The sequence below is a fragment of the Diplotaxodon limnothrissa genome, linkage group LG19, assembly GCF_057381915.1.
Source record: "Diplotaxodon limnothrissa isolate DT_005_m linkage group LG19, D_limnothrissa_male_GT1.1, whole genome shotgun sequence".
NCBI classification, from domain to species: Eukaryota; Metazoa; Chordata; class Actinopteri; order Cichliformes; family Cichlidae; genus Diplotaxodon; species Diplotaxodon limnothrissa.
The window spans coordinates 30,439,452-30,465,778 of record NC_140614.1 but is presented as its reverse complement, the minus strand read 5'-3'; the positions used below and the strand labels follow the sequence as shown (position 1 = coordinate 30,465,778).

At 43.2% G+C, this 26,327-nt stretch overlaps 3 protein-coding genes across 3 annotated transcripts; 2 read left to right on the top strand and 1 right to left on the bottom strand.

The window, feature by feature from the left end:
• Positions 1-3,243: 3,243 nt before the first annotated feature.
• On the top strand, positions 3,244-6,133 carry LOC146612508 (ankyrin repeat and SOCS box protein 2-like). Its single transcript, XM_085342885.1, has 8 exons — positions 3,244-3,385; positions 3,761-3,927; positions 4,083-4,238; positions 4,315-4,560; positions 4,647-4,818; positions 5,026-5,629; positions 5,717-5,870; positions 6,003-6,133. The coding sequence occupies exons 1-8, from the start codon at positions 3,264-3,266 to the stop codon at positions 6,131-6,133; spliced, it is 1,752 nt and encodes a 583-aa protein (XP_085199011.1). The 5' UTR covers positions 3,244-3,263.
• Positions 6,134-6,826: 693 nt separating this feature from the next.
• LOC146612507 (protein FAM181A-like) lies at positions 6,827-7,600 on the bottom strand. The gene has a single exon (XM_085343507.1). It carries the CDS (start codon positions 7,598-7,600, stop codon positions 6,827-6,829), a length of 774 nt encoding a protein of 257 aa, XP_085199633.1.
• Positions 7,601-12,500: 4,900 nt separating this feature from the next.
• On the top strand, positions 12,501-22,488 carry prima1 (proline rich membrane anchor 1). Its single transcript, XM_085343654.1, has 4 exons — positions 12,501-12,782; positions 13,636-13,777; positions 16,155-16,287; positions 22,389-22,488. The coding sequence occupies exons 1-4, from the start codon at positions 12,501-12,503 to the stop codon at positions 22,486-22,488; spliced, it is 657 nt and encodes a 218-aa protein (XP_085199780.1).
• Positions 22,489-26,327: the final 3,839 nt, after the last annotated feature.

The window sequence follows — 26,327 nt, the reverse complement described above, 5'->3', positions numbered from 1 at the left end:
TTAAAAACATTTCAGAAGAAGTAATTGTGAAACAATCTGTTGTCATTCTGCTTGTTCTTCAGACTCATTTTTGCACTTCACACAGTCGCAGCAAGAGGTGACGCATGTTATGACAGAATCCTTCAGACCGTCTGATTAGGATTAGCATATTTGTTCTACAAAGTAACTCATATTTTGTGCATAAGGAGAAAGAACAATGTCATGTGGTGAGTCTATCAAGCTGTTTTTTGGGGGGATTTTTTCTATCCAATTTAATTCTAATTGTCTCTGTCATTGTTTTGTAAAATTAATCATGCCCTGTAATCTCAGCTTCATGTTTTTTTGTTATCCTCCTGTTGCATAACTCACTAACAACACTACACACACCAGCACCTTCTCTGGAACAGCAGTACCAAGTGGAACATAACACTGCTGAACATGTCCTTAAAAGGCATCCCTCCTCACTGCCTGAGTCGCTGCTCTCTGATTTCTGCCTTTGCAGATTTCAGCTCTTTTATATGAGTTAGGTCACTAATTCACGTGGGATGTGTGTATTATACTGTGCCTGTGATTTTATTGCTGCTGTTGATGTTCTAACTTCTATTTTCCAACTTCTATTGTGAATAGTGTTTACTCATCTATGAAAAAGACAACAGCACTTTTTGAGGTGTTCTGCACTTAAGACTGGACAACAAATCTCCTCCTGTGATGATTGCAGTCCAAAAAGCTGGGTCTCTTTACCAGAGACTAAACAGCGACATCAAAGACAGGCTGGCTGGATGCTCCCTGACTTTCCACACTTCACAAAACACCACAACAAACCTGCTCAGGTAAGAAAAGATGCCATCACTTCTTAACGCTTAACAATTTAACATTATCTTGTCACCAAATACCGCAAATGCTATTCCTAATTGTTTTTCAGTGAAACATTAGAGATAGTTATTCATGACATTTTTGAGCATGGCACGGCGTGAAATGCCCCAGTGACGTATCAGTATATCTAAATAGCCGTCAAGATGAAAACAAGAGACATGAAAAGAAAAGCGCCGGTCTGTGCTGACTGCCTTAGTGTTGCTTGTTAAAAAAGCAGAGTTACTACAAGTTTTCTGATGGTGAAGAGCCTCAATGGGCTATTTTGTGGAGGCTCAATGAAAACAACATTAATTAAAAGGATGTATTTGAGTAGTAGGTGGAGGTGAAATCATCACGTTTTATAGTTATTTTACCATACATGTGATGCAAATGTTAAGATGTCTAAACCTTAAAGACACAAATAAAACAGCACCAATAGCATTAATGTGTAGTGCTCACAGGTGGCGTTAAGGAAGTCTTTCTGTCCCTACAAGACTGTTTTTACTGTATGGGGAAGCAACTTGTTAAAACACAAATATTCAGTACACCGAGATTTACTTCCTTGAGAGTCTCTGAAGTTCAGTGGCAAAACCTTTCGCTCTTGTGGAGAAACTGAAACCTGTTAAATGAGATTTAGTGGTTAGATGACACTCACAAACCACATGCTCAAACATGTGAGTCAAAATAAGCAAATGAGTTCTGAGCTGCACTGAGGCCATAAACAAAGGCACTAATCAATATGTGGTGCCTGTAGAATCATAGATGAAAGCTTTATTACACATTGTTTCATATGGTTGGCTGACAAAGTATGAGGCTGAAAAACAAATCAGATGAATAATAACGTGGATTTTATTCATGGACTGGTCACTTTTGAGATTTTTGCTTCAATAGCATATTTTTCTTCAAGCAGGGGAGGAAAGAAAATGTCCAAAATATACATTTGCATCTTTATTTTACTGCATTTTATTGACTGGACATGCAGATCAGTAAGAGTTAAGTAAATATGTAGTCTCTGTGGTTGATTTGGATATTTAATTATTAAATGGTTTCCTTTTTGGTTTGGGTGTTTTTTTTTCCTGGCTCTTTGCAATATATTTTCTCATTTTTGAAGTGATACAAAAAAGATTTTAAAAATCCAGTGATAAAAAAAAAACGGCAATAAAAACGGAATTACAAACACAGTTTTATATCCAACATTCAGCATTCTGTTATGGAAATGTATGCAAACTGATTTAGATTTACATAGATTCATAGCTTCATTTTCATAGTTAAGCATAACATTGCCGTGTGTGTGTGTGTGTGTGTGTGTGTGTGTGTGTGTGTGTGTGTCAACATCTGACACCCATACACCGCCACTGTGTTTAGCATTTGTTCTCCTCTGTGATGGATCGCCATTCTGACTAAAGATGTTCCCTCAAAGACTTTATCTAAAATCTCCCATAAGTGTATATTTAGGCTGAGAGCTCGTGATACCCAGAGGGCACCCTCATAAGCGGATAAAGATGTTTACTCAGAACTCATTTTGAATTCATTTGCAGTCACCCTTCCCTCCAAGAGGACATGTGAACCCAAACAGCGCCCACAAAATGCCTCCATCCCACAACATAACAGGGCCACTGGACCCCCTCATTATACGGTCAAGAGTTCTATTTTTTCCTCTAATCTGTCACCCATCTTCACATGGTTGAGCAAAAACACCACTTAAAGACACTTGGCTCATCGGTGCCCCCAACAGGACTTAAGTTGTAAAAATCTCGAAGACATAAGAAGGAAAATATGATCTTTGGCATCATTTAATACGCTGGTGTCTTCTGATAAACAAGCTACCTGAGCTACAACAGTGTCTTCGTCGCTGGAGTGAAGCTATTACGCAGGCCACGCCTCTAGCTGCCACGAAGGACGCAGAGGTCACATCCTCGGTATTTTTCTGGGAATTTAGGGTGGTGGAGGGTTACATTCAACAGATATATGTGTTGACGTTTGGAGTCTGTTTATCAAAAAAAGTATTTTTATTTTTATTTTTTTATTTATGTATTGCTTCCCTTTTTTTAGTGACATTAGGCCACCGCCTATCGCTTATAATACAGTCAATGTGCACAGGCTTTTCAAAATGGAGCAGTGATTAATGGTTCGTTGTGGGGGTCTCTGTTTATCTTCTGCAGTTGTCACATATCAGTCTCGTTATCTAACTTGGAAACCAGCCAGTAAAGACGAAAAGAGCTGGCCTTACACTGCATTATCTCCAGGGCTGTTTCTCTTATCTTTAAACGTCCGAGTCTTCTGACATATATGGATAAGTCCGTCATCCTGCCGCCTGACAATACAGTCCCAAAATAATCTGAGAGACCACAGCTGAGCCCCGCTCGGCTCTGCGCGCTGCTCCGCCGACGCCGACGACCTGGGAAGGAAAAAAGCGAAATCTACCTTCAGTAATGACGAAATTCAGTTACTCTGACTATTTGTCTCAGTTCCGTTATGCCGGTAATAAAGCTGTGTCGCGACTGCGAGGGGATAGGAGAGGAGACAATGAGAGCGACGGCGCGTCAGAGCCGGAGTGAGTCTTTTATTGTTGTGTGGACTATTTGAGGCTGCCTGTGTTCGTGTGTGTGTGTGTGTGTGTGTGTGTGTGTGTGTGTGTGTGTGTGTGTGTGTGTGTGTGTGTGTGTGTGTGTGTGTGTGTGTGTGTGTGTGTGTTTCAGAGTGAGGGTGCTGGTGGCTCTTGTGTGCAACTTCTGCATAAATAGCAAAAATAAAAATCACACATCCTGGATTACTGAGAGCAAAATCAGCTTATTATGATGATAATCACCGAATGTACAGATTTTAGGGTCAGTGCTGCCTTTCCCATAAGGATCTGGTGTCTTTCTAAAAATACACTTGATTGTATTCAGACTACTTAATGTTTTAGGGGGTTTTCTCTCCTTTCAAGGGATGTTGATCCTGTGGTCTGTGCCATCAAAAGAGGAGATGTGGAAACTGTCAAAAATCTGACAGCCTCTTCTCACTGGGTGCTGAAGGAGAACAATGATGGATGGATACCTTTGCATGATGCTGCCTACTGTGGACAGGATGAGTGCTTGAAGACCCTTTTAAGGGGTAGGTGATTGAAAGTCTCAAAGAATTATCCCAGAAATGTAATTTGTCACCCTTGAATGAATCACATGTTAAGAAAAGAAACGTAAATCTATTGCGGGAGGACTTTTAAAATGTCATGTGTGCTTGTTTTGTTTAACGTGTATTTTCTGTTCTAGCCCTTCCAGGCTCAGTAGACAAGCGCACATTGCAGGAGCAGACGGCCTTGCTGCTTGCGGTATCTTGTGAACACTTGGCCTGTGTGCAGTGTCTTTTGGAAGCAGGTGCTGACCCTGACATCAGCAGCAAGAGCAAAGAAACACCTTTGTACAAAGGTACAGCTGTGGGCTAAGAATTTCTTACAACAGCATATGAAGCCAGGCTGACTCGTGTCTTTTTGTGTCTGTCCAGCATGCGAGCTTGAGAACATAGACATGGTGAACCTTCTTCTCTCTTATGGGGCCACTGTGAACCAGCGGTGTGCCCAGGGCTGGACAGCCCTTCATGAGGCTGTATCGAGAAACAACACAGAGATCTGTGAGATACTGTTAAGAGCTGGGGCTATAATTAATCCATCTAATACCTACACCATCGCTCCACTGGTTGTAGCAGCTCAGCAAGGACAGATGAGGACACTGTGTTACCTTATTGAGAAAGGTACAAAAAAATTCCAGGTTTTCATGTTTATGATTTCAATGAAATTATGTTATAAAAGAATGATGATTGTTTTTTGTTTATTTTAGGTGCAGATGTCAACACGCAGACATGCGATGGGGTTACGGCGCTGCATGAAGCGAGTAAAAATGGCCACATGGAAATTGCGGCCCTTCTGTTGACTAAAAATGCAGATGCCAACAAACCGACAAGCTCAGGACTGCTGCCTTTGCACATCGCTGCCCAGTATGGACATGACAAGTAAGTTCAAATACTAACACTTGCAAAATGGATGAAATTATAATAATAATTAAAAAAAAATGATTAGTGTGTAAAATTTGTATTCATATCCTAAACTTATTGTTAAAATATGCAATGGAGCGGATGTTGTAAGTGGCGCTGTAAGCTCTAACTTCTCTGTATTTGTTGTGTTAACTTTACATTAACATTCTTTTGCTTTGTTTTCAGGATTGTGTCTCTGCTCGTCTCGGTGACAAGTCGAGCCATGCTCCGGCACAGTTGGATCAGCCCCCTCCACCTGGCAGCAGAGCACAACAGACACACTGTAGCAGCTGTGCTACTGAAGACAGGTGCAGATGTAAACGCCACACTGCCCCACAGCCACTCCATCAAGTATGCCGATCGACGCACTACGGCCCTCTACTTTGCTATTGCTAACGGCAGCACCGAAACAGCAGAGGTGTTGCTTAATGCCGGTGCTAGTCTAAGCCTGGATCCAGTCAGCCCTCTGCTGATGGCTGTGCGTCAGGGTTGTGTCAGCACTGTGTCTTTACTGCTAGAAAGAGGAGCTGATTTAAATGCAAGCATCCCAACATGTACTACCACATTCCCAGCTCTTGTTGCACTTTGTCAGAATAATCTGCCTCTACTCAAGTGCCTTCTGGACAATGGCTGTGATGCGCTCTCCTGTTTTACGTGTGCTTATGGCAGTGCCCCTCACCCAGCTGCAGGACAATCCGATATAATAACTGCTGGCAGTAATGGATATGCTTTGCAGAATGGCAGCATGCTTCCTCTAAATTGCAATGAGCCTTCAGAGAGGATAACACAGGTATGCAAAAAGAGCAAAAAGTTGGTCATAACAAAAATATGCATGTTCTTTTTCAGTAATGTAACTTTATATGATTTTCTTCTTTAGTTCTGCGAGTGGATCTCAACGCCAGTAATGAGTAAATGGGCAGGGCCAATTATAGACTTGCTGCTAGAGTATGTTGGCCATGTTCAGCTGTGCAGCAAGCTCACTGAACTGCTGGACAGCCGTGAAGAATGGCACGTTGTCAAGAGGAAGTTGTGTAAGTATCAGATGGAAACATGTCTCTTTCACTCTTTTCTTTCATGTCCTCACACATCCGTTGAATGCAAATGTGGTCCACAAGGAAGCAAGCGACAAGCCTCTTCATCTTTCCTTTTTGTCTTGTCTTTAGTGTCACCATGTCCACTGCTGCACCTCTGTAGATTAAAGATTCGGACCCAGATGGGGGGACACAGACTGAGATCCATCACAAGCGTACCTCTGCCAAACAGACTGATTAGATACCTGAGCCACGTTGACTGACTTTAAAATGAACCTCACGCAATATAGTCCTCAGAGATAAGACTATATTTATCTTCTTGTGGTTCTTTTTTTAGTCGTGTCTGATATCTTGAATGTGTAAATGTTCCTCTCAAAGAAATTTTATGTGTATAAATATCTATTTATAATATATGTGAAGTGACAATAAGCCTCTTTAATCTGTCCTTCAAAATGTGTGTGTGTTTGTGTGTGTGTTTTCCCTTTGGAGAAAGCTTTAGCAAAAGGTAAAAATGATCTTGTGCCCAAAGGAGTTTTTAAGGGAAGTTGAATCATTTATTTAAAAATAAAAGTCATTGTTTCAAATGTGCCTATCAAACATTACTTTGACAAAGAAAGGCGATTCTCATACTTAAAAGAGGAAACTAAAACAGGATGTTTGGATTCATTCTATGACTTTTTTTGACTTAAAAAAGAACAATCATCCTCTGTAGACACCTAAAAGTAGAAACCTTTTTACCTTACTGTCAATTTTCAGGCATAAGACTGGCATGAAAGTGAAGATGATGAAATTATTCAGTGCAATTTAGTCCTTTAGATTTAAAAGACAAAAATAGATGAAGCATTTCAATAAGTGCTGGAGGAAGTATCTCGATTTAAAATGCTGAAAGAGAAACGCTGAAAGTCATTAGTCCTATTTACACGCGTTTTGTGTGATGGGTTCATTTAGTGAGTTAATTAAATGAATCCAAACACACTGAAGATTGGTGACTGAGCGGTGGGCTTGGTCGGTATGGGTTTGACAACAACGTGCGTGTGAATTTTCTGTCCATAAGGATGCTCGGATCTCTCCGTCTCAGTCCCTGCTGCTTTGCTCCACAATCCCAGGGGCGGATGAGGGACAAAAATGTGATTGTGAAGGATCTGGTGTCCGTGGTACTGGAAAGGGCAACAGCCGCACACACTCACGCAGTGGTGAGAGGTCACGTCCAGTTTCAGCGTCTCTTTATCCGCCGAGCTGCGCCGGCTGCACGCAGATATTGCGGTCTTTGCATCATCATCACAACTTCGTTTCCTCTTTTCATTCTCAGTCCCCTCCGATGTGCCTGCATGGCTCCTTTTCATTCCTAAATATGAGTGCTCCCTCTTGGTTGGGGTCAACTTAGGTTCCTCCCAAAATGAGGCCGGTAGCTGGCGTTTCCTCATAGGCACCTGCTCCACAGAGCTCCCCAGTTGATCCACATCCTGCGCACCAGAGCTGGCCTTTTCTGCCACACTCTGATGGACAGACCCCATCGGTTTGGCGCACCTATACTCCGCAGACCTGTGTGTGTGGCATCTTGGGACTCTGGAGTATTTTTGAGAGAAGCGCTTCAGTTGTTTCTGGAGATATTTCCGGTGATCCACGGAGCGCCTGCACGGAGCGGACTTATCTAGGGCCGCCTTGATGTCGCTGGATGCCAAATTTACAAAATTTAGTAAAGTTTTGACCTCACTGTCTGCATTTGCCATATTGTATCGAGGGTTTGTTCAGTCCATGTTAAAATATGCAATCCACCGTCAGGATCTAAAGAGAAATGAGAAACACACGAGTCACGCAATCAAGCCTCAAATGAGCGGGATGCTGGATATTAGAGATTAGTAACCTTTTACTCACCACTGCTGGATCAGTCCGGATTCTCTCAGTCTAACCTCAGACTTCTCCCAGGCTGCAGTATAGGAGCACTTCAACAAGTTGAATGAATATAAACTCCTTGTAGTTATGGTGCTTCCCTTGAACCAATCAGCGACCCCAGGCCTCTTACAATGCACCCCAATCAGCCTCCAAGCGCCCTGGTATCAAATTCTTCACCATCGCAAATTGTTGTCATGGAGATCTGGAGGGGGGAAAGCCGCTGAGGGGATGCAATATTTCTCCTACAAGATGATTTCTACTCCGAAAATGGTAAATGTGCGTTTAAAAAACTAGTGCGAATTCTTGTCGAGCATGCGTGCATTATAACCTGACATCAGAGCGGTTAAAGTTGAGTTTCTAACACATAAGCCCGTTATTCCCTCCCCAAGAGTGATGTCAGCTGTAGGATTTGGTGAGGGGTGGTGGGATCTGAAGAGTGCATAACCATGGAAAGGGTCTTGAAGGCTCAAGAATCTTGTCTTTCTGTTTGCCCCCTCAATCGAGCGACACAAAGGCTGAATTACTCATTCAAACCTCGCGGGACAAAGGGAAAGGAGCTGGATAGCACTCCTGCATTTGTAGTCAAACATTTAGAGACTTAAATCGAGTCGTCATGAAGGAGAAAGAGTCGGACAAAGCCCATAGAATTGCCATCAGCAAACATTTTCCTGTGTCATATTATGGGGTCTCCATGGCTCCCTCTGGCCCGCGGACAATAGCACAAGTTTGCACACTCGAATACTGTCACCCTGCCAACGGCAACAAGGGCCCAAAACAGGACAATCCCCAGAGAAAGCATGGGCTCGGCGGGGAAGGTTGCAATAGAGGAGGGAAATGGGACTTGTGAAATGCTAATTGAGCTTCATCCCCTTATTGAAGTGGAAAAAGAGTACCTATCGTTCCACTGAACCGCGGCAGCAGTGGAATGAGATGTGAGGGAACTGTTTGTCTGGTAACACCTCATGCCTCAAATCCTGACACAGCCCTATGCTATGGAGCCAGGAGAGAATTTTTTTAACTATCCGCAGTCTATATCGAGGCTACAGACCGTTTACTCGGTTAGCTGCGGGCCACATGATTAATTGCCTCATTCGCTTAGTTTGGGGTTGTGTGAGGAGAGCCCTGCTGCAGGTCTGTGTGCATCGGCCGGTCTATCTTTTTAACGGCGCATCCCTCTTGTTCTGAAGAGGCAGTGGGACTCTATTGTCCTCATCTCTTCTTCCTCCCTTCACCTCTCTGTTCAGCTGAAAAGGCCAATTAACAATGCGGTCCCCCCTCCCCATGGCCTGTCACCCCACTCCTGTGCTTTTGAAGTGAGGAAGAATGAGAAAGATATTTACAGAAGTTCTGAGTGGGAGGAAAACGAACCTCTTGGCACATTTATGTTCACTTTATACAGTTTATATGGGTGCAAAAGGTGTGGCATCAGTGTGTCTGCTGTCCATCATAGAAAAACAGAAACAAAGAGGTCGTTTTAACTCCTGCCAAAGATATACACCTAATTTGTATGTATTTGCTGCGCATGCAAACAAACCCAGAAAAAAACCTGCAGCCAAGACGTGTTATGTGCCTCTGTAACAAACTACAGAGCCATCATCATCTTTGCCATTTTTGCCTAAACCCAATAAGAAGAAGCCCAGAGCTCTAATACGTCTGTAATCTTGCTACCTCCATTGTGGAAGCTGCCCATCCCACATCCATTAGTGAAACTTATGGTAAGTATCTTACCTCTTGCCTTTGCTCAAAAATAACTACAATAAGATGACACTGTTTGATCTGCAAGGGAGAAAAAAGTGTAAAAGCAGCACAAAGCAAAGATCAGGCACAGAGACGGGGAAATTAAAAATAAAACTGTACCCATAGAACACAGCAGAATTTGCAAAATCATAAAGATTATATTTTTCTTTAACAGGGAATAGGAGCTACAGCTAAATGTAGAAGTACCAGTAGATACGGTCATTCATGTCCATGTGTGTGTCTAGAAAACTAGAAGCTTTTTCTTTTTTAAGATGTATCTATTTTCCCTTACTAAAGAGTTAGGAAAAAGCCACGCGCAGATGTAAAATAAGTAGTACACTGAAAAATACTGTCCAATAAGTCATCAACTGTATTCTGATATTCCTCAGAATTTATTTATCTTAAACATCATTCCAGTGGTATTGGAGTTGTTTTTATCACAGTACAGGCTAATTTAAATAACAAACCTAAGCTTAATATCTCCACCAGCTCCAATAATAATGTGTCAATAAGCAACATAACCTCTGTTTAAAGTCATGTGTTGCCAGGTTTTTCCACTAGATGGCAATCTACCTTTACTATGATGCAGCCCAGCATGAATACAGCACACATCTAACGTTATACCTGCACACTGATATAACACAAGGACAAGTAATACAAGAAAACTACGAATAATACAAATAAAACCCGTTTAAGCTTATTTGATATAAACGTTTTCCTTCAATGACAGAGGGCTTGTGATTTTTGTCTTCTTATTTTTTCTTGTTCTGATAAAAACATTATGTTGGGGGTGCTCTTTGTTTAATACAGAGAGGCAGATTAAGTATCTTGGCAGGATGATAAGACTGAAAGACCACAGTAATTACATAGAGGTTTTCTTATCTGAGTTTTAAAGGCCTATGATGTATGTTGTGGCAAATTGCTGCTTGTTGGAATGAGGTGAGGTAGCAGGAAGGAAACAGGAGGATGTAGTGCTTTTCTCTTGTCAGATAATCAATATTGGGACAGACTGTAGGGGAGATGGATGGACTGAACTGCTAGGCAGACCATATGCCAAATACAGGCTGGTTTTATCCTCCAAAAACTCTGAAAAATCTCTGCACTGCACTGCATTTTCAAATACAGCCTGACAGCAGCTATGGATTTTCCACTCTAAAAGTAATTCACGGCCCTTTGCATGAGCTCACTTCTTTATTGCCCGTGAAGAGCTTTTTTCGTAGGCACGACATGTGATAAATGCAACAACAAGGCTTTAAGGCTAGATGCTGAATCCACTGATCTTAATCCAAAGTTGTTTAAATACTCGGCTTAGATGTTATTTGGTATGAACAGGCTTTGACACAATTGGCTGTCACTTCTGTTATTTTAAACTGCAGGCAGTTCTCCCAAGCAAAAGACAAGTCACATGGGCGCCACGGTAGATTGGAGATTTATGAAACATGAATTAGCTATGAAAATCACACACAGGCTGGGAGGCAGGTTTGTGCACTGCACGAGCAAAGAAAGGTGATTTTTAAAGAGTTGCAAAGATCTCTTGAGATTGCAAGAAGATGTGTGGGGATTATTCAAGTACTACAAAATGGTTTGTCACATAATGAGGTCTTTAAAATGTGAGACAGACCTCCTTTAAACAGCTGAAAATCCTGAGGGGTGAGAGGTTTGACCAGGCTACAGTCATTACATCATCTTCCAGCTCTGAAACTCTGATCAAGTAGGTAATGCATCAGCACTAGAGAACCAGCTGATCAATAAATCATTTAATGTGGTTAAAAAATGTATTAGCTCTGGCTCCCTAGTGACACCAAGAACACTCTGGATTTTATTCCTTACCTGTCAATCAGCTGTTACAACAAGTGAATGTCACGTTGGCTTTCTAGTACCGACTGAGGGCTCTGAGGTAATTTCATAACTGTCCCTAGTGAAGACCACCAACAATATTATGCAACTGAGCTCTTAAAAACTACCCACTGCATAGTCTGATTCTCTGCACTCTGCCCCGCAGCATCACTTCTTATAAACGACATCAGTGTGGGTCAAAGGTGTTGTGATGACAGCAATAATAACAAGAAGAAACTAATGTTTTACAATAAGCCCATTCGTATTTTTGAAACTGTTATAATTGACCGGGTTGTCGAGCATTAGCAGTAAATGCCAGGTTACATCAGTATTGTTTATCTCAGCCTACTTTGGGACACTGGACCAGAGAGTGTTCTCGCAGGCACACAGCACATCAAACACGGGCATGGCAGTGTTTTCAGTCGGTAGGCGTCTTGCACTCTCTCTCCCTAGCTTTCCACTTGACTTTAATTTGCTCTAGTACGCGTCATCTTTACAGACTCGCCTCCACGCATTGTGGGCTATACTTTCTGCCTGGGCCATTATTATTATTATTAAAAAAAAAAAAAAGGAAAAAAATCAAACACATACATAAACAAGCAAACAAAGCAAAACAAACAAAGCCCAGCTGACATTACCGACGCCTTCACAACCACATGCCCTTCCCTCTTTGATTTTTGGGGGGACTTTTTAAGAAGCGGAAGGCGAATTTGTTTGAGCACACGTTGTCAGGATGAGCTGATGTGAGCGCTGCATCAAGTGCGCGGTGGTGATGCTCCCGTATAAAACAGCCCGCCGTATTTTGGCACAGAGGAGGATGCATCACTTTAACCCTCGGCTCTGCCCTCCGGACTCGCCCATACAGTGCTCAGCTTAGATAAGTTGAGAGGGGATGTGTGATGCCATTGCAAGGAATCCTACTACTCGATATTCCCGAGGATCTCTCTCGGTTCGTTTTTTCCTTCAACTTCGATGGCTTGAGTGGTCCATTTGCGCTCATGCTTGCAGCCGAGGAGGGATGTAAGGTACGGGCATCTACCGCCCTCACATTGCACGGAGTAGCGGCGTGATTCAGGTCGCTATCTGAGTGCCAGAAAGCAAAAAACTACTTTCGAGATGTGAATTATCGAGATTTGCCACTCATTCCACCGGCTCGCCTGTCCTATGCTATCGACAACGGGATTTCAAGAGGAAAATGATTGTGGCATAAACTATTTCTGGAGACGCCTGTCACAGATATCGCCGCTGAACTGGATAGGGTGGATGGTTATTTCCCAAACAGTTCAAGCCTATGTATACTGCATTCATTTGTTGGAAACGCTGCCTAGTATCTTCGAGAACAGCGCAAGAGGAATGCTGTGCCAAGATCTAATGCCATTTACTTTAAGTTTTTGGCCTTTTTTCTTCGGTCATTGCCTTCTCTCACTGTTGTTACTCTCGTGCCAGGTAAGGATCACGTTCAGGCGCGCCACTTGACAATTTACGCATGAGAAGAGGTTACACTGATGTAACTTGAGTTTCATTTACTGATGGACTATGGATAAGAGCTGTGGAGCTAATAACCTTTTCCAAGTAACTTGTGTGCTCTTTAAGATGCATTGCCATATAATACCAGCTTACACTTGGTGGGATCACCGCTCCAGAGCACACCTGTGTTGAGGGAATGCTGGCAGGCAGGTGTGTGTAGTGAGTTTGCAGGAGGTCATAAGAAATGCAGCTATGCCCAGGTACACACAGAGGCACTCTGCTTTTTTGTTGTGGGAACACGGAGTAACCAACTGTGTTTATATGATAACAACATTCAGTTATCCCACCAGGATCCCTGCAGCAGGCATATGTTAGTGATGAGTATTCTAACCTCTGCCCCATGCTGCTGCCTACAGATAGTGGTGAGCAGTTGTTCACGCGCACGCAGTGTTGCCAGGGTTCATGTGTAATGTGATCTGCTTGAGTTTCCAAGTCCACCCACGCACACTCCTCGGGGCAGCCTGCTGCCCACTCTGTTGGTGGGTGGTTTCTTACAGGGAGCGGGCTGCAGCCATATATGTGATACTATTTTACATGTACTACATACACAGTAGCCCCAGTGACAACAACACTGGAGCTGCGATATGAAAGGAATGCTGAGAGGATATCCACAGTGCTGCAAACTAAGAGGCTGCTGAGTATTCAAGCATCTCCATTTGTGCTGCACAGTGTTGTGCTGATGGTACTTCTGAGTAATGCACTAAGGGACACAGCCTCAGTCCTTTCAATCTCTCTTTCTCTCCCTCTGTCTCTTTTTTTCTCTCACCATAAGGGAGAGCTCCAGAGGTCATGCTCACGGACTGTGGCGGAGAAAGTTAGTGAACAGTGCCAGCTGGCATGCCACTGTAGAAGATACCCTCCACTTCCACCGCCGCCGCCTCCACCGCCGCCTCCGCGGCTACTGGGCACCACAGGTAAGGCTTCCAGCTCACCCTCCAACCTTTCACAGCTGTCTCCCTTCAAGTCCGTCTCAGTCTGTTTGCTCTCAGCCCACAGTTGGATCTTGTTCCTAGCCAGGCGCAGGTGTCGGGCAAGTGGCTAGTCTGAAGAAACTGTTTTGACGTGAAGTGTTTCCATTTATGTACACGGGGAAAATGCACCATCAACCAGTTGAGATTAACGTGTGAGTGCTCGTGCACGGGTGTAATTTTGCACTCTTGTGTTTGTGCGTGTGATAGAGCCAGCAGGATGTTGACAGCTGAACACAAGACTAATATATACTGGGTCTGACCCTGGGGAGTACCCGGCTGCCTGTGAAATCTATGCCTGCTGGGCTGCCAAGCTCAGTGGTTCAGTGGTAGGGTTTCCCCCTGGAGAACCCCTGATTAAAAGACAGATGAGTTAATTAAATTAGCTATAATTTGTTAGAGATAAGGGGCTAATGATCCAGCCCAGTAGTTCCAACTTTGTTTTGAAGTCGAGCTGGCGGCAATAAGTGTGCGTGCGTGTTAGTGCTCATACACAACAAGCTTGGATATCTGTGTCGCTCCAGCGCCTGTTGTGGCAGCGCTCCCCTTCACCTTCCTCTTTCGTCTCACTCTGAGGTGCTAAATCTATTGAGCAAAAGGCAAACATATTTAACAGGCCTGCTTGCTGAAAGTTGATATGATTTGTATTTCATCTCAGGCACCATAATGAACAGTGCTGAAATATGGGACAGGTGTTTTGCTGATGATGCAGCTATTACTGTGATTCTTTAGAATCACTCATCCTGAGCCCTTCGTATTACAAGGAGGGGGGATACTTAATCACGAAGCAGTGGAAGGACTTTAATCAATCAGCTTCAATGTGTTCTTTTCCTGTCTGGTCAATGCAAATGGACCTCCTTTTCCCCCTGACTCACCATGTGAGTTACCTACAAATCGAGAGTTATAGACTCTTCTGTGATTGTTGTCAAGGTCACTGCATGAATCCTGCCACAACCATCTGACTGCAAGTGAAGGTGGGCCTTCGGCCAATACAAGCTCAGACCTCTGAGTGCTGCCTCCACAAGATCTGATCCCTCCAACAACAACCAAATAAAAAAACAGCAAAATGTCATGTTAATAAGATAAGCGGATCAATCTTCATTTCTTTTTATCTTTGCACACATATGTTTGCAGTGGGTGGAGACACTATTAATATTTGATTCAAAGGGAGTTTTTTTTTGTCATCACATTTTTCATGCATAATTATCTAAATATTCATTCAGCAGCCCAATTTGCAGAGCACTTTGAGCTGAAAATGTGCTTTAAACTGTCGTCTTTAAAATCCAATGAATATGCACAGCTAACATGAAAACTGGGACAATGGCCGGGACCACATCTATCAGATAAAAGTCTAATAAAACTGAGGAAAAATTGGCACAGTTAAAGAAGTGTCTGCGTGCTAAAAATGGTATCTGAGGTCCCTTGATAGGACTGTGCTCTATCACAATAAAGTAGATCCTTACCACTGACTGAATTAAATCCTACAGCCGTTGACAAAACGAAGGATTAAAATGGAAGTTTGGCTGAGAGGGGCTTTTAAATTCACAGTGACTTATGATGTGGTGTGCTGTACCAGGGAGAGCCATACCTTTTTATTTGCTCTGTAGAAATGGGCTGTGTTGGAAAAATAGTCTTCAGCATTACTCAGGAGTATTTGTTGCTATGGTGTAAGCCCATTCGTCTCATTCATAACTAAAATCCTCTACATGCAGGAGGAGCTTGTTATTTTATGTAGCAAACAGGGTATTTTCTCCTTGAATGATAGGTAGATATGCTCATGACAAACCTGATTTAAAGACGGTGGGAGAGCACAGGATGCTGCAAAACGAGGCGAGAGAAGTTCTGCAATACAGATACGAAGATGCTGATGCACACAATGTTATACAACATTCCTGGTGAGTGATCTTACTCCACGACTCTAATGTGGAAAGAGCAGGAGGTTCCTGCAACAGTAATTGGTGTGGACAAGAGTGCTGGTGTAGGGAAGGCTGACAGGACCTTAAATGATTCATGGTGTCGGGTTGGATATCTTTGAACGTTGCACCTAAGACCTAAAGAACGGGTGAGGACACGAATGCATCCCAGCACAAAAAGAGCAGAGGAGAGAAATCGTCTTGTTTCTCTTTCACTATTGTGTTGTTTAAAAGTTAAGCCACTTACTAAGGATCAAAATGCAAAACACAAGTCAGCATTGTGGCTTAAGTGTAAATATAATTAATGCATTTTTCATAATGCGCTTACCTTTTTTAATGTATTGTGTTTATTGTCTTCTTCTGTATCTACACCTCTCTCTCCTTGCTGCCCCTTTCACTCTGTTTCTAAGTGGAAAAGCCCAAGGTGCAATTGTGGAGGCCGTGGTGGATGGAGATGGACATCGTAGTTCTCGGAACAGTGGGCTGTGCCTCACTTATCTTCCTCCTCTCAGCTATCATCATCTGCTACAAAGCTATCAAGAGGTAAGAAGCCACCCTAACATGTTTAATTCTGTTTGTTTAACATTGTAATTAAAACCTCGCATATTTCCAAATTATTTTAAAATGAGGACTAACTTAAGTAGAAGTCAGTCACAGATTGAGACAGGCGGGTAAATAGACATGTGGGGTACTCTAATAAGTGTCCTGCCTTTTTGTTAGAGTTATGCCATTGCCCCCCTAGGTCATACTGAGGTCAGAGGTTAGGTGGGTTGTAAATATCCACTACATTGAGTCAAGCAGAAATATCCTATATGCTGAATTAATTTGCTGAAGTGCAAAATGACATAACAATGCTCTATTGATTTTGAGTCCCATAAAAGTCTGAAGCATCCTAGAATGGCAGCTGGATTCATAAATGTGAAAGCAAGAGCCAAGCAAAGGAATCCCAACACACTGCTGTTGCAGCATTTTCCACATTTGGCTTATTTGAAAAAAAAAGTCTGTGTGAGGTTTTACTCTGCGGCACAACCAGACCCAATTCTCTTGATGCCGTTCAGGCAGCACGGTATCACACGTGCACTCCGACGTTCCCTTAATGTTCACAGATATTTCAAAAATAGTCACATCTGAATCGTGCCAGGTTTGTAAAGGATACTTGCATGCACCCATCCACAAACACACAATATCTTTACACGCACTCATTCATCATCTTGGCGTGTTTCACAGTCCACAACTAACCACGTGAGAATGCCATGTGTGCAGAATTAGGCATTAAATCAAGAAGCTACTTCTATGTTTTATGCATATGTATTTAAAAAGATCTAGTATCCTACCTTCTTATATTTATGGGACTATATTAAGCCTGCATGCCAGATATGGCTTTCTTCAGCAGAACTCTATTTCGCCTTTCTTTAAACAACAAATAGGCAAAGTCAGGCAGCGGAATTAATGGGCGGTTGGCTCAGGAATTCATTATGGCAATTCTCCAGCCCCCTGTGTAGCCAAGGGGCACCTTTTTTAATGCAGCAGTGGTAGGAAAGTGTTGTTGCAATATGGGCTCTAGCCCCAAACATAAGTCATTATTTATGAATTAATTTGCGCAGTCATTCAGTCGCAGGCCACATCTTTTATACATGCAAGCAGGTCATGTCCTGAAGCTCTGTGGGCTCTAGACTGCAGACTTTGTGCCACGCCAAGCTGCCCTCTACTCAGAATGAGAAGGGAATATACACAGGTCCAGACTAGGCTCATTAGACATTCATTAGTCAAAGCCAGTAGCAGAGCGGTCCAGGGAAAGATGTGACTGCTTTAGCATTTGTCTTGGATTCTCTAATCATCCATCATTCCAGAGGGGAAAGGAGAGGAAACAACACAGCCAAAAAGGACAGATAAAGTGTTGTCTACCAAAGCGAGCGAAGGCAGTAATTCAGCATCTCAGTCAATAACAGTGTGAAAAAGGGTTTGTCAGTGAGAAAAACACAGCCCGGTTATATATAGCCCTCCCAGCTCAGTGCTCCGGGCTTTCCCAATGAAAATCAGCTGGACGAGGGCCAAGGCCCAAGCATTACAGACAGTGGAAGAGCGAGCACTGCAGGTCCCAGCCCTCCTGGCCTTTTGTTATTTTTTGTAATCTTTGCTTGCCAGTCATCTGTCAGAAGCAAGCGGGACTGAAAAGGAGAAAAAAAAGAACACTTCCACACAATCCTATTCAGAGTCCACAGCACCAGAGAGGCTGGTGTGCAAGCACAGAGAGGAGGATTCAGGCACACGCTGCTTTTCAGTGTTGCTGTACCATCCAAAGCAAAAGAGATGATACTGCAGTCCAGGCTGTCAGCCATCCAAGGCGCCAAAACAAATAAAACTCAGACCAACTGACTAATGAAGCTAGATGCTTTTCCCAATCACTTACCGCTCAGGGAGGCTTGTTCAAAGACAGATAATGCATCCCAGCTGGTCCTTTTCAAGGGTAACACAGAACATCCAAAATACTCAAAAAACCGAAACGGAAAATGCTACAATATTTGCTCACACATCATTAATCTCCCTTTGTTTTATTTTCGAAATCGCTAAACCGGCACCATCAAAACCGGTGACAGACTTTTACAGTCTGTTTTGTAATGCGTTTGCTTTGAACCATACCATGTTACTCTAATTTCCAGATGGCTGGAGTAATTGTAAACAGCCCAACGCATGTCCTAATTTCACCATCATGCATTCCCCAAACTTCAAACAGCAATGTGCGCTGTGATTGCACAGCTTTGATATGAAATATTCATCTAACCTGTGAAGTGTTGTGTTGCCACCTGCCACGTGTCAACAGCATGGCATCTATTATTGAAGGCCCGGGCAGAGGTCGGCTTGAGGCCCCAGTGCTCTGCCCTGTGTGGTGGCCCAAAGCGACATGGTCAGTCAGTGCGGAGATTACATCCTGAGAAAAATAAACAGGGCCGAAGCGGCTTCCAGGAATCTGTAGCTCACCGGTGTCGAACAGCACAGAGATCCTGTCTTGTTCTCTTACTTGCTAAATCTCATGTGGAATCATCGAGACATGCCAGACTTCTGTTAATTGCTTTTTCATCTGTTTTCAACACAATTCAGTTGTGACTTAGAATAAAACTCCTTTTTATCTTAAATTTAACTGGCTGCACCAAATATAATGAGGGACATTAAAAAAGCTCTGTGATTCCACCCATAAAAAGCAAAACACGTCACTGATTAAAATCATAGCAGCAGTCCGCTTTAGAGCCATCTCTGCTCTGGACTACTTCCAGTGCTAATTTTAAATGGCTCCTGTTCCGTCCACTTGCACATATGCATCTGCAATGCGTTCTGGATCTCCTCCACTGTGTGGAGCCTTTCAACTTCAATTGCATTTTGGGGAAGAGGACGAAGCAAGGCAGGTGGTGAGAGAACATTGTGTTGATGTAGCTAAAAGCTACAATGTGAGTGTAGAAGGTTCAGATTTTCCCTGTAGTTTCTCAGAACATCACAGTCCAGTCTCCACCTCTGGAGTCCGATCCTGGTGGATGAATTCATAGTGAAACTTTAAAACATGAGCATGCTACTCACGCGATGGCCCTCCTCCAAGGAGGGCACTGCTGGAGACTCAGTTCCCGTTACTACTGTCGATATTTAACGTGAAGGAGGAGTTGCTTTCACATAAAGGTTTGAGGTCTAAGCTGAAACAGGCTCGTATATTAAACAGGTAAGAACAGAGCTTCCAGGAAGAGCACAAACGCACAAGCACACAAACTCACGTAAATGAAATGAATGAAAACTGTTCATCATAAATTTGTGTTCAGTGTTTTTCTAAATGATACTGTGGACATCCCAGCCACAGTCACTGACTTATTAAAAAAAAGTATGATATAAAACTATCAGTCTGCTACAGAAGTAAGAATAGGAATACCATCAGATATTCCTACATAAAAATGTGGCAACGTCCGTGGATAAGTGTGGACATTGTTTTATTGCACCGTCGTCAAAGCTGGTTTATCTTTTTGTTTTGTCATGTCTTACAGCAACATCCATATCACCCTTTGTTTATGTAGTTTCATCTGTTGCTGTAGGAACCAAAGGGAAAAATCTTACTTTGTCCCAACACCCACAGGTCTGTTTAACTCTTATCATAGTTTTCTGTAACTGGACTCCAGAAATGTTTGAGGCTAATGTTGTTATAGAGTCTATGTTGGCTGGACTTTGGGAGATTCCTCCTCCATCCTCCCTGTGGGACAGATATAATTGTGTCTAGCATATTGTTTTGTGTGAGTAACTGTTGCTGTTTTTGTACATTCTCCCTCAGGCGGCAGCAGTGATTAATAGATTAATACAGACCTGTAAAACTGGTATATCCCAAATCCCTTCCCTGCAGCAGTGGGGACCACCGCCCCCTCCCCACATCAGAGTGTTTCCACCCCGGGGCTGGACAGTTTCTTTTCTCAGGCTTTCCCCTGGTCTCACAGGGACACAGCAAGCAGCATCTGCTCTACATGGCCAGCATGTGTCCCAGTTGTGTTCACCCAAATGACCCCTCCCAGGTGACACTGGAGTCCCACAGGAAGTCTTAGTCATACTGTTGTGTTTTGTTTAAAAGTTTTTTTTCTGGAAAGTATAATGTTCGCACATAATGTTGATCAGCTTCTGCATGGCCCTCCAAAGTATCTACACAGAAATTCCCAATCACTTTTCAGGTATAAAAGCTCCGTTAAAAGTCAGTAAAATCTCCCTCCCTTCTTCTTATTAACACACACACCCTCATAATAATGAACCTAAGTTAGTCTGACTCAATGATGGCACTATATTAAAAGTTCTCTATAAAATACATGTTGTGAACTCACAAATTTTAAACTAGTGGAAGAGACACAGTATGATAAAGCCACCCTGTTAGAGTAGTTAAAAATGTGAGGTGGGGGATTCTCAAAGACTTTCATATTTACACCCTATTGTAGTTTTTGTTTCTTTGAATGGAAACCCTTTAAAATGTTTAAAGATCCTGATACTGACTTTGCAGATCAGAGTAACTTGTGTAAAAACTGGACGGAGTCAAGCCGAGCAGGATTTTATGGCTAATGCCGGCGAGCACGGGAGGCAGATGGGTCGAGGTTAAGCTCTGCGCTGAAGTGACAGCTGAAAAACAGCCGAGACGGGAGCATTTTTCAAAATCTGACAGCGGCAAGACGGTTGTTTAACAGGTGTGGCAAAAATGTGATCGGTCAAAGTGCGTGGGAGCATCCCAAAGAGACAGCTGACAGACTGAGATGACAGCACAAGAATTATAAATATTGAGTGGTGCAAAAAAAAAAAAACCCTGGCAGATCATTTTTCATACTGACACCTCACCAAGAAAGAATCGTATAAATATTGCTAGTATTACAGAAAAATATCCTTAAGGCATATTGAAAGACTTGGTGTGATAATGATTCAGCAAAATCCTGTGCACGGAGGGAAAGAAATGCTATCAGGTGTATTAGACCTCCAAGTAATGTTAACTTTTTAATGAGATCTTGTCAGAGGTCTGGATTCATTACTGGTTGCGTTTTAAGTCTCTGGATATGATAACACCATTAAAACCATATCTCCGTAATTTCCAATACACAATGCCATCAGTCTTAAGCAACGGTGTGTTTTATTATTCATGAGTTCAACTTTCACACATTGTTGTTTTTAAAATGTTCCATAGTCCTTTTAAAAGTACCCTCTTCAGTTCTCAACAAGAAGCTAATCCTCACAAGTCACACTGAGTGCTTTCTTCTTGCAGAGCTTTTGTATTGGATTGCATTATGTCATGTATGAGCTCATTTCACCCTGCAAGGACTCCCTGTCTGCACGATTCCTTCCCGGCACGATGCCCGAGAAAGGAAAAAGATTTGTGCTGGACCGGACTGAATGTTTGTTGAAGTTGTGCCGGCCAGCCCGGGCTTTCAGGGGCCAGGAGAGGAGAGGAGGGGAGATATTGAGCTTAGATGTAGCTCAAGGGTTCTCAGTGCTAGTGAAGGCACTGTACAGTGTTGAGTGGGACAATGACTGTACTAACTGTATTCAGATCTGTCTCTGAGTTACATAAACCCGGGCAGGGGAGGGCAGCTGAGGGGGAAGCCACAGTACACTGGACAAATATAATAACCACAAAGGCATCAAGGAGCGCATGAAAAGAGCTATATTGAATGATCCTGCTCTTCACAGACCAGTAGCAGCAAGGGGATCATGTGCTGCTGTTTTCTTTTGCACTAGAGCAAAGATCGAGCATTACAGCGCAACCGGTTTTTAAGAAGGAATTTCCCAGGAGGTTGTGTATCGATGTCATTCCCAAGTTGTTTTGACAGCTACACATACTCATTACTTAGAAGAGAAGATTGCATCTCCCAGTCATAGTAGGTAATTGCCTTATGCCATGTGCTGCAATGTATCTTTTCCTTCTGTCTCCTTGCAAAATTGACCTTTAAACACTGAGCTTATTAGAAGGGATTGCTGAGAGCAGCATATCCACCCAGAGCAGCTTCAGAAATCAAATCAGTCTGTAGGTCAGCAGTCCACAAACTCTGTTTAATGGCATGGCCTTTAGCTATGGATGAATGTAGTGCCATTTTGCTTTGTTTTTTTGATCAAGGAATTCATCCTCACTTTGTAAAAATGTCTATTCACAGGAAACCACTCCGAAAAGAAGAGAACGGGACAAGTCGTGGGGAGTATGCCATGAGCATCCGTAACAAGAAGGCCATGGGTACAAACAACACTGTGGTATAGACTGTCCTGGTAAACATGAAGTGACATCACCATTGTCGCTCACCTTATCCTGACTACAACAGTTCCCTCTCACCTTGAATGAATGCGAGTGGGTTTCACCCCAGGTTTTCAGATTGGTAAAACTCCCCTCTTTGCCTGGCACGTTGCCCGGACTGAAGACACCATTCACCTCGAGAAAAGCTAAAAAGATCGACGGGGGGAAAAAAATCAAGACAGAAAGGACACAGAGAAAGATCCACAACCCCCCACGGTGTCGAAAGTGGCACAGCAAGCTGAACATTATGCTCTTAGTAACAGCAAGTGTTGCTGACAGGCTGGTTGGCTGCCGGCTGGAGAGGGACTGTCTGCCAGTCTGCTGCAGATCCAGACCTCACGCACTGTTGACATCTGCAATGGAACAACAGACAATACAGCAGCCCTGCAGTCCCACGGGCAGCCAGACAAGACAGCCCATCACACACAACAAATAACATGCATGCAGTTTTTACAGAGAATGCAACATTTTTTTATATTCCAACCCTCGCACTGTCCATTTTTTTCCCCTCCATTTTTGAGACAGATGCTTTGTGAGAAACACGATGTTGCTGCCGGTCCTGGCTCTGAGATGTGGATTCCTCTGACTATGCAATTTAAAGAAATCCATATAAACAAAGGAGGAGCAGAAACATCAACATGGGACATTCTGGTTATTTCGCCATGCCAAAACAGGCTACAGAAGGCTCAATGTAATATATATATATTTCAGTCATCCGTGTATTTATTTCCTCTATTTATTTACTTGTCTATCTTTGAATTTATTTTTCTACTTAAAAGGGAAAAACAACGGTCTTGTAAGTTACTCACATCTTTTCAAATCTTGAACATCTTGACGAATTCATCTTATTTCTTGAGAGCTCTGTTTTCTAAGTGAATAATTTATAGATCATATAATTCATTTGTGATGCACCAATGCTTTAAGCCGGCTGTCGGTTTGTTGAGACACTGATGCAGAAAACGCGCTTGCTCTGCAAAGAGTTTTGGTATCAGTTGTTTTGTCTCTGGGTGTTTGATATCCTCTTCTGTTTCCCTGAGACTTCAGCTAAAAAAGTCAGGGGCCTCCATTATGTCCTATGTGATCTTTGTGAATGTGTGTTACCCGAACAATACTCCTGTCCTGCATCACACGCCAGTCCCGACTTTCCGATTTGTTCGCTCAGTGCAAGCACCTCTACAAGTTAAACCTGCTCTCCCTGTCGTCCAGTTAAATCTTGTTGTCCAATGTCCCGTGGTCAGCTGGATGGCTTCCGGCGTGTTTTGTCTGGACGTGACAATCTTCATTTTTCTATCTGTCAAGAAGGGCTTAGCCCATCACTATAGAAACAGGGGACATGAGCCCAGAGCTGACCTTGTGACTGGCGAGAGACAGGAGACTTAGCCAATAGCTAGAGATCAGGTTGCACAGAGGATGGCCTCATCAAGGATGTGTGTGACTCAGTGCTGTCACAGGCATCCTTCTCATCCCCGCTGGAAAAACACAACTGAGCTGAACTGGAGCATCACTCAACGCTGCTCTGCTTTCTTTTCTTTTTTTTTCTTTAATACACTAAATCTGCGTGTGTCTGTGCGGGCATGCATGTGCGTGTGTATGAGTGTGTGTGTCTGTCTGTCTGTGAGCGTGCATGCAGATGAGTGTACTCAGTGAGAGTGGGCTGTACTCTGTGGCTGTCAGTTAAGTATAGATATTGGCTAAACTGTGGAAAATAGAGGGGGATTTTAAAAAAAAAACACATACTTGCATTTAAAAATGCACAGGTATTAGCTAACAGTAAACCCCACCATGTACCTATATGAGAGAAATGATGGATGCATGAATGTAAATATTGATATTTAAATATCTGCCTTCTGGACTGTTAATTCATGTACAGTGTAACAGAACATATGTTTATACATAGTAAAAGTTTAAAAAATGTGCTACCACTTAGAATTATGTCAGTGTTGTCATGTTGATGGAGCAAGCCATTAATGTATATATGGCAATCAATAGAGCATACACAATTTATGCATTATACCAAACAGATAACGAAATGTGCATAAGTTGATTTCATTGCTGAGTTTTTCAGTTGTAAATAAAACTGTACATAACAACTGACCCACAGTATGTTGTGTTTAAAGAAATGCATGTGCAGTTATAAAACCACTGTTATATGTGGGCAGACGAGCTGGCCCGTACGTGGTGAAGGTGATAAAAGTGAGACTGTTATATTTAGCCTGTGCCCATCTTGTCTGCTCTATGCTGTGCTGTGCCGTTCGCGTCTTTGGGCAGAGGCGTGCTGGCCTTGTCTCCTGGGCCCCCCACAGCGGAGGACATGTTCTCAGTCTGTCTCACACAGTGCATCTTTAATGAACTGCGATTACCAAGCGCACTCCTCTCCGTGGGGCTTAATGGCACCAGCCAGAAAACTTTTAGGTCACATATTGTGCAAGCTCTGGGCTCGATCAATAACAGTGTCACTAAAAAATCACGTCTGTGTGTGTGCGTGTGGGTGTGTGTGTAAAAGATTTCTGCAGCTAGAGCAAGAACATGAGTTGATATAACAAAATGAGGTTTTTAGAGTAAGATAAAAGAGGGTAATGGATTCAAAACACCTCTTACAGAGCCTGCATTCTTACACTAGGTCGCGCAGACATGTTCCTATTTCTGTTTTAATTTGCACACCAGACCGTGATGTGAAACAAACAAGGGAGCCTAAACCTGTGCTGTACAGGCTGATGTACAAGAGCACTCAAGAGGAATGTTGATGAATTATAATGTGAATGAGGGTCCATCGAGTTCTCTGCCTTCCCTGCTTTGGATGTGCCACTTGACGGTAATGCAAATGGACACGCAGAGCAATTTAAACATTCATGCATTGTCCAGCCAGGGCGCTGTGGATTTCACTGTAATAAAACCAAAGTGACAGCACTAGGCAGGGGTACTGGGAATTGTCACCGTCTCAACAAATTTTTCGAGGCTTTCCTTACAGCAATAAGGTGCTGGAACACTGATTTTATTTTTTTCAAACATTTGTTTTTACCAGTGTGCTGCTGAGTTTTATCTGCTGCTTCTATACCTCTGCTCTTTAATCACGAGATGTCACCAGCGCACACACCTGGTGATGCATTGTGCTGGTGCATTGGTTGTGTGAGAGAGCTTGCACAGTCCTTTTTTTAAAGCTGACCTTCACAGTCTTTGAGGACCCACTCACACCCTCTCTGCCCGCCAGTCCTTTGGTCAGTGTTAATTACCCTCAGCACCTCCAGCTGCCTACTCATCAGGTCAGCGCTCCCATATGGTCCTGCAGGAGGCAGGCAGGCAGGCGGCAAGCAGGGGTGGGGAAAGTGCTGGATACCTGTGGGACACTGATTACATAAGCTGCTGCTAATGAGAAAGGTTCTTTCAGAAAGGGCTGCGAGTTCAAACGATCACAACGGTGGCAGTGGCTGACAGATGCAACCCCAGAGCAAGGGGGACTTGATTAAACGCACGCACACACGCAGGGACACATGCGCACATACACACCTGTAGCTAACATCACTTTAATGCACACTCTCACACGTAGAGGCGCAGCAGGAAAGGACCTCTTTGATGAGCCATGGCTAGAGGTTGATGAGAAGGGGCACTGCAGCCTGATTCAGCTGGCTTGAGGTCACCGGGGAGTGTGCGCGCGTGTGTGTAAGTGCGTGTTCATTAGTCACATTGTGTGATATCATTATACTAGTGACTCATTTGGCAGACACCTCTCAACATGGGTCTTTCAATACCAGCTGCGACTAAAAAGTAATATTTTAAAGAATTTATGCGCAGATCAAATGTGACTTAT

What these genes read in the sequence shown, in the direction of transcription:
- LOC146612508 (XM_085342885.1), top strand. Translation starts at nt 3,264, where the DNA reads ATGACGAAATTCAGTTACTCTGACTATTTGTCTCAGTTCCGTTATGCC. An exon ending in GACGGCGCGTCAGAGCCGGA is followed by an intron (nt 3,386 to 3,760) that starts GTGAGTCTTTTA and finishes TCTCCTTTCAAG; the next exon opens with GGATGTTGATCCTGTGGTCT. An exon ending in CTTCAGAGAGGATAACACAG is followed by an intron (nt 5,630 to 5,716) that starts GTATGCAAAAAG and finishes TTTCTTCTTTAG; the next exon opens with TTCTGCGAGTGGATCTCAAC.
- LOC146612507 (XM_085343507.1), bottom strand. Translation starts at nt 7,600, where the DNA reads ATGGCAAATGCAGACAGTGAGGTCAAAACTTTACTAAATTTTGTAAAT.
- prima1 (XM_085343654.1), top strand. Translation starts at nt 12,501, where the DNA reads ATGCTATCGACAACGGGATTTCAAGAGGAAAATGATTGTGGCATAAAC. An exon ending in TGTTGTTACTCTCGTGCCAG is followed by an intron (nt 12,783 to 13,635) that starts GTAAGGATCACG and finishes TCTCACCATAAG; the next exon opens with GGAGAGCTCCAGAGGTCATG. An exon ending in TGCTACAAAGCTATCAAGAG is followed by an intron (nt 16,288 to 22,388) that starts GTAAGAAGCCAC and finishes GTCTATTCACAG; the next exon opens with GAAACCACTCCGAAAAGAAG.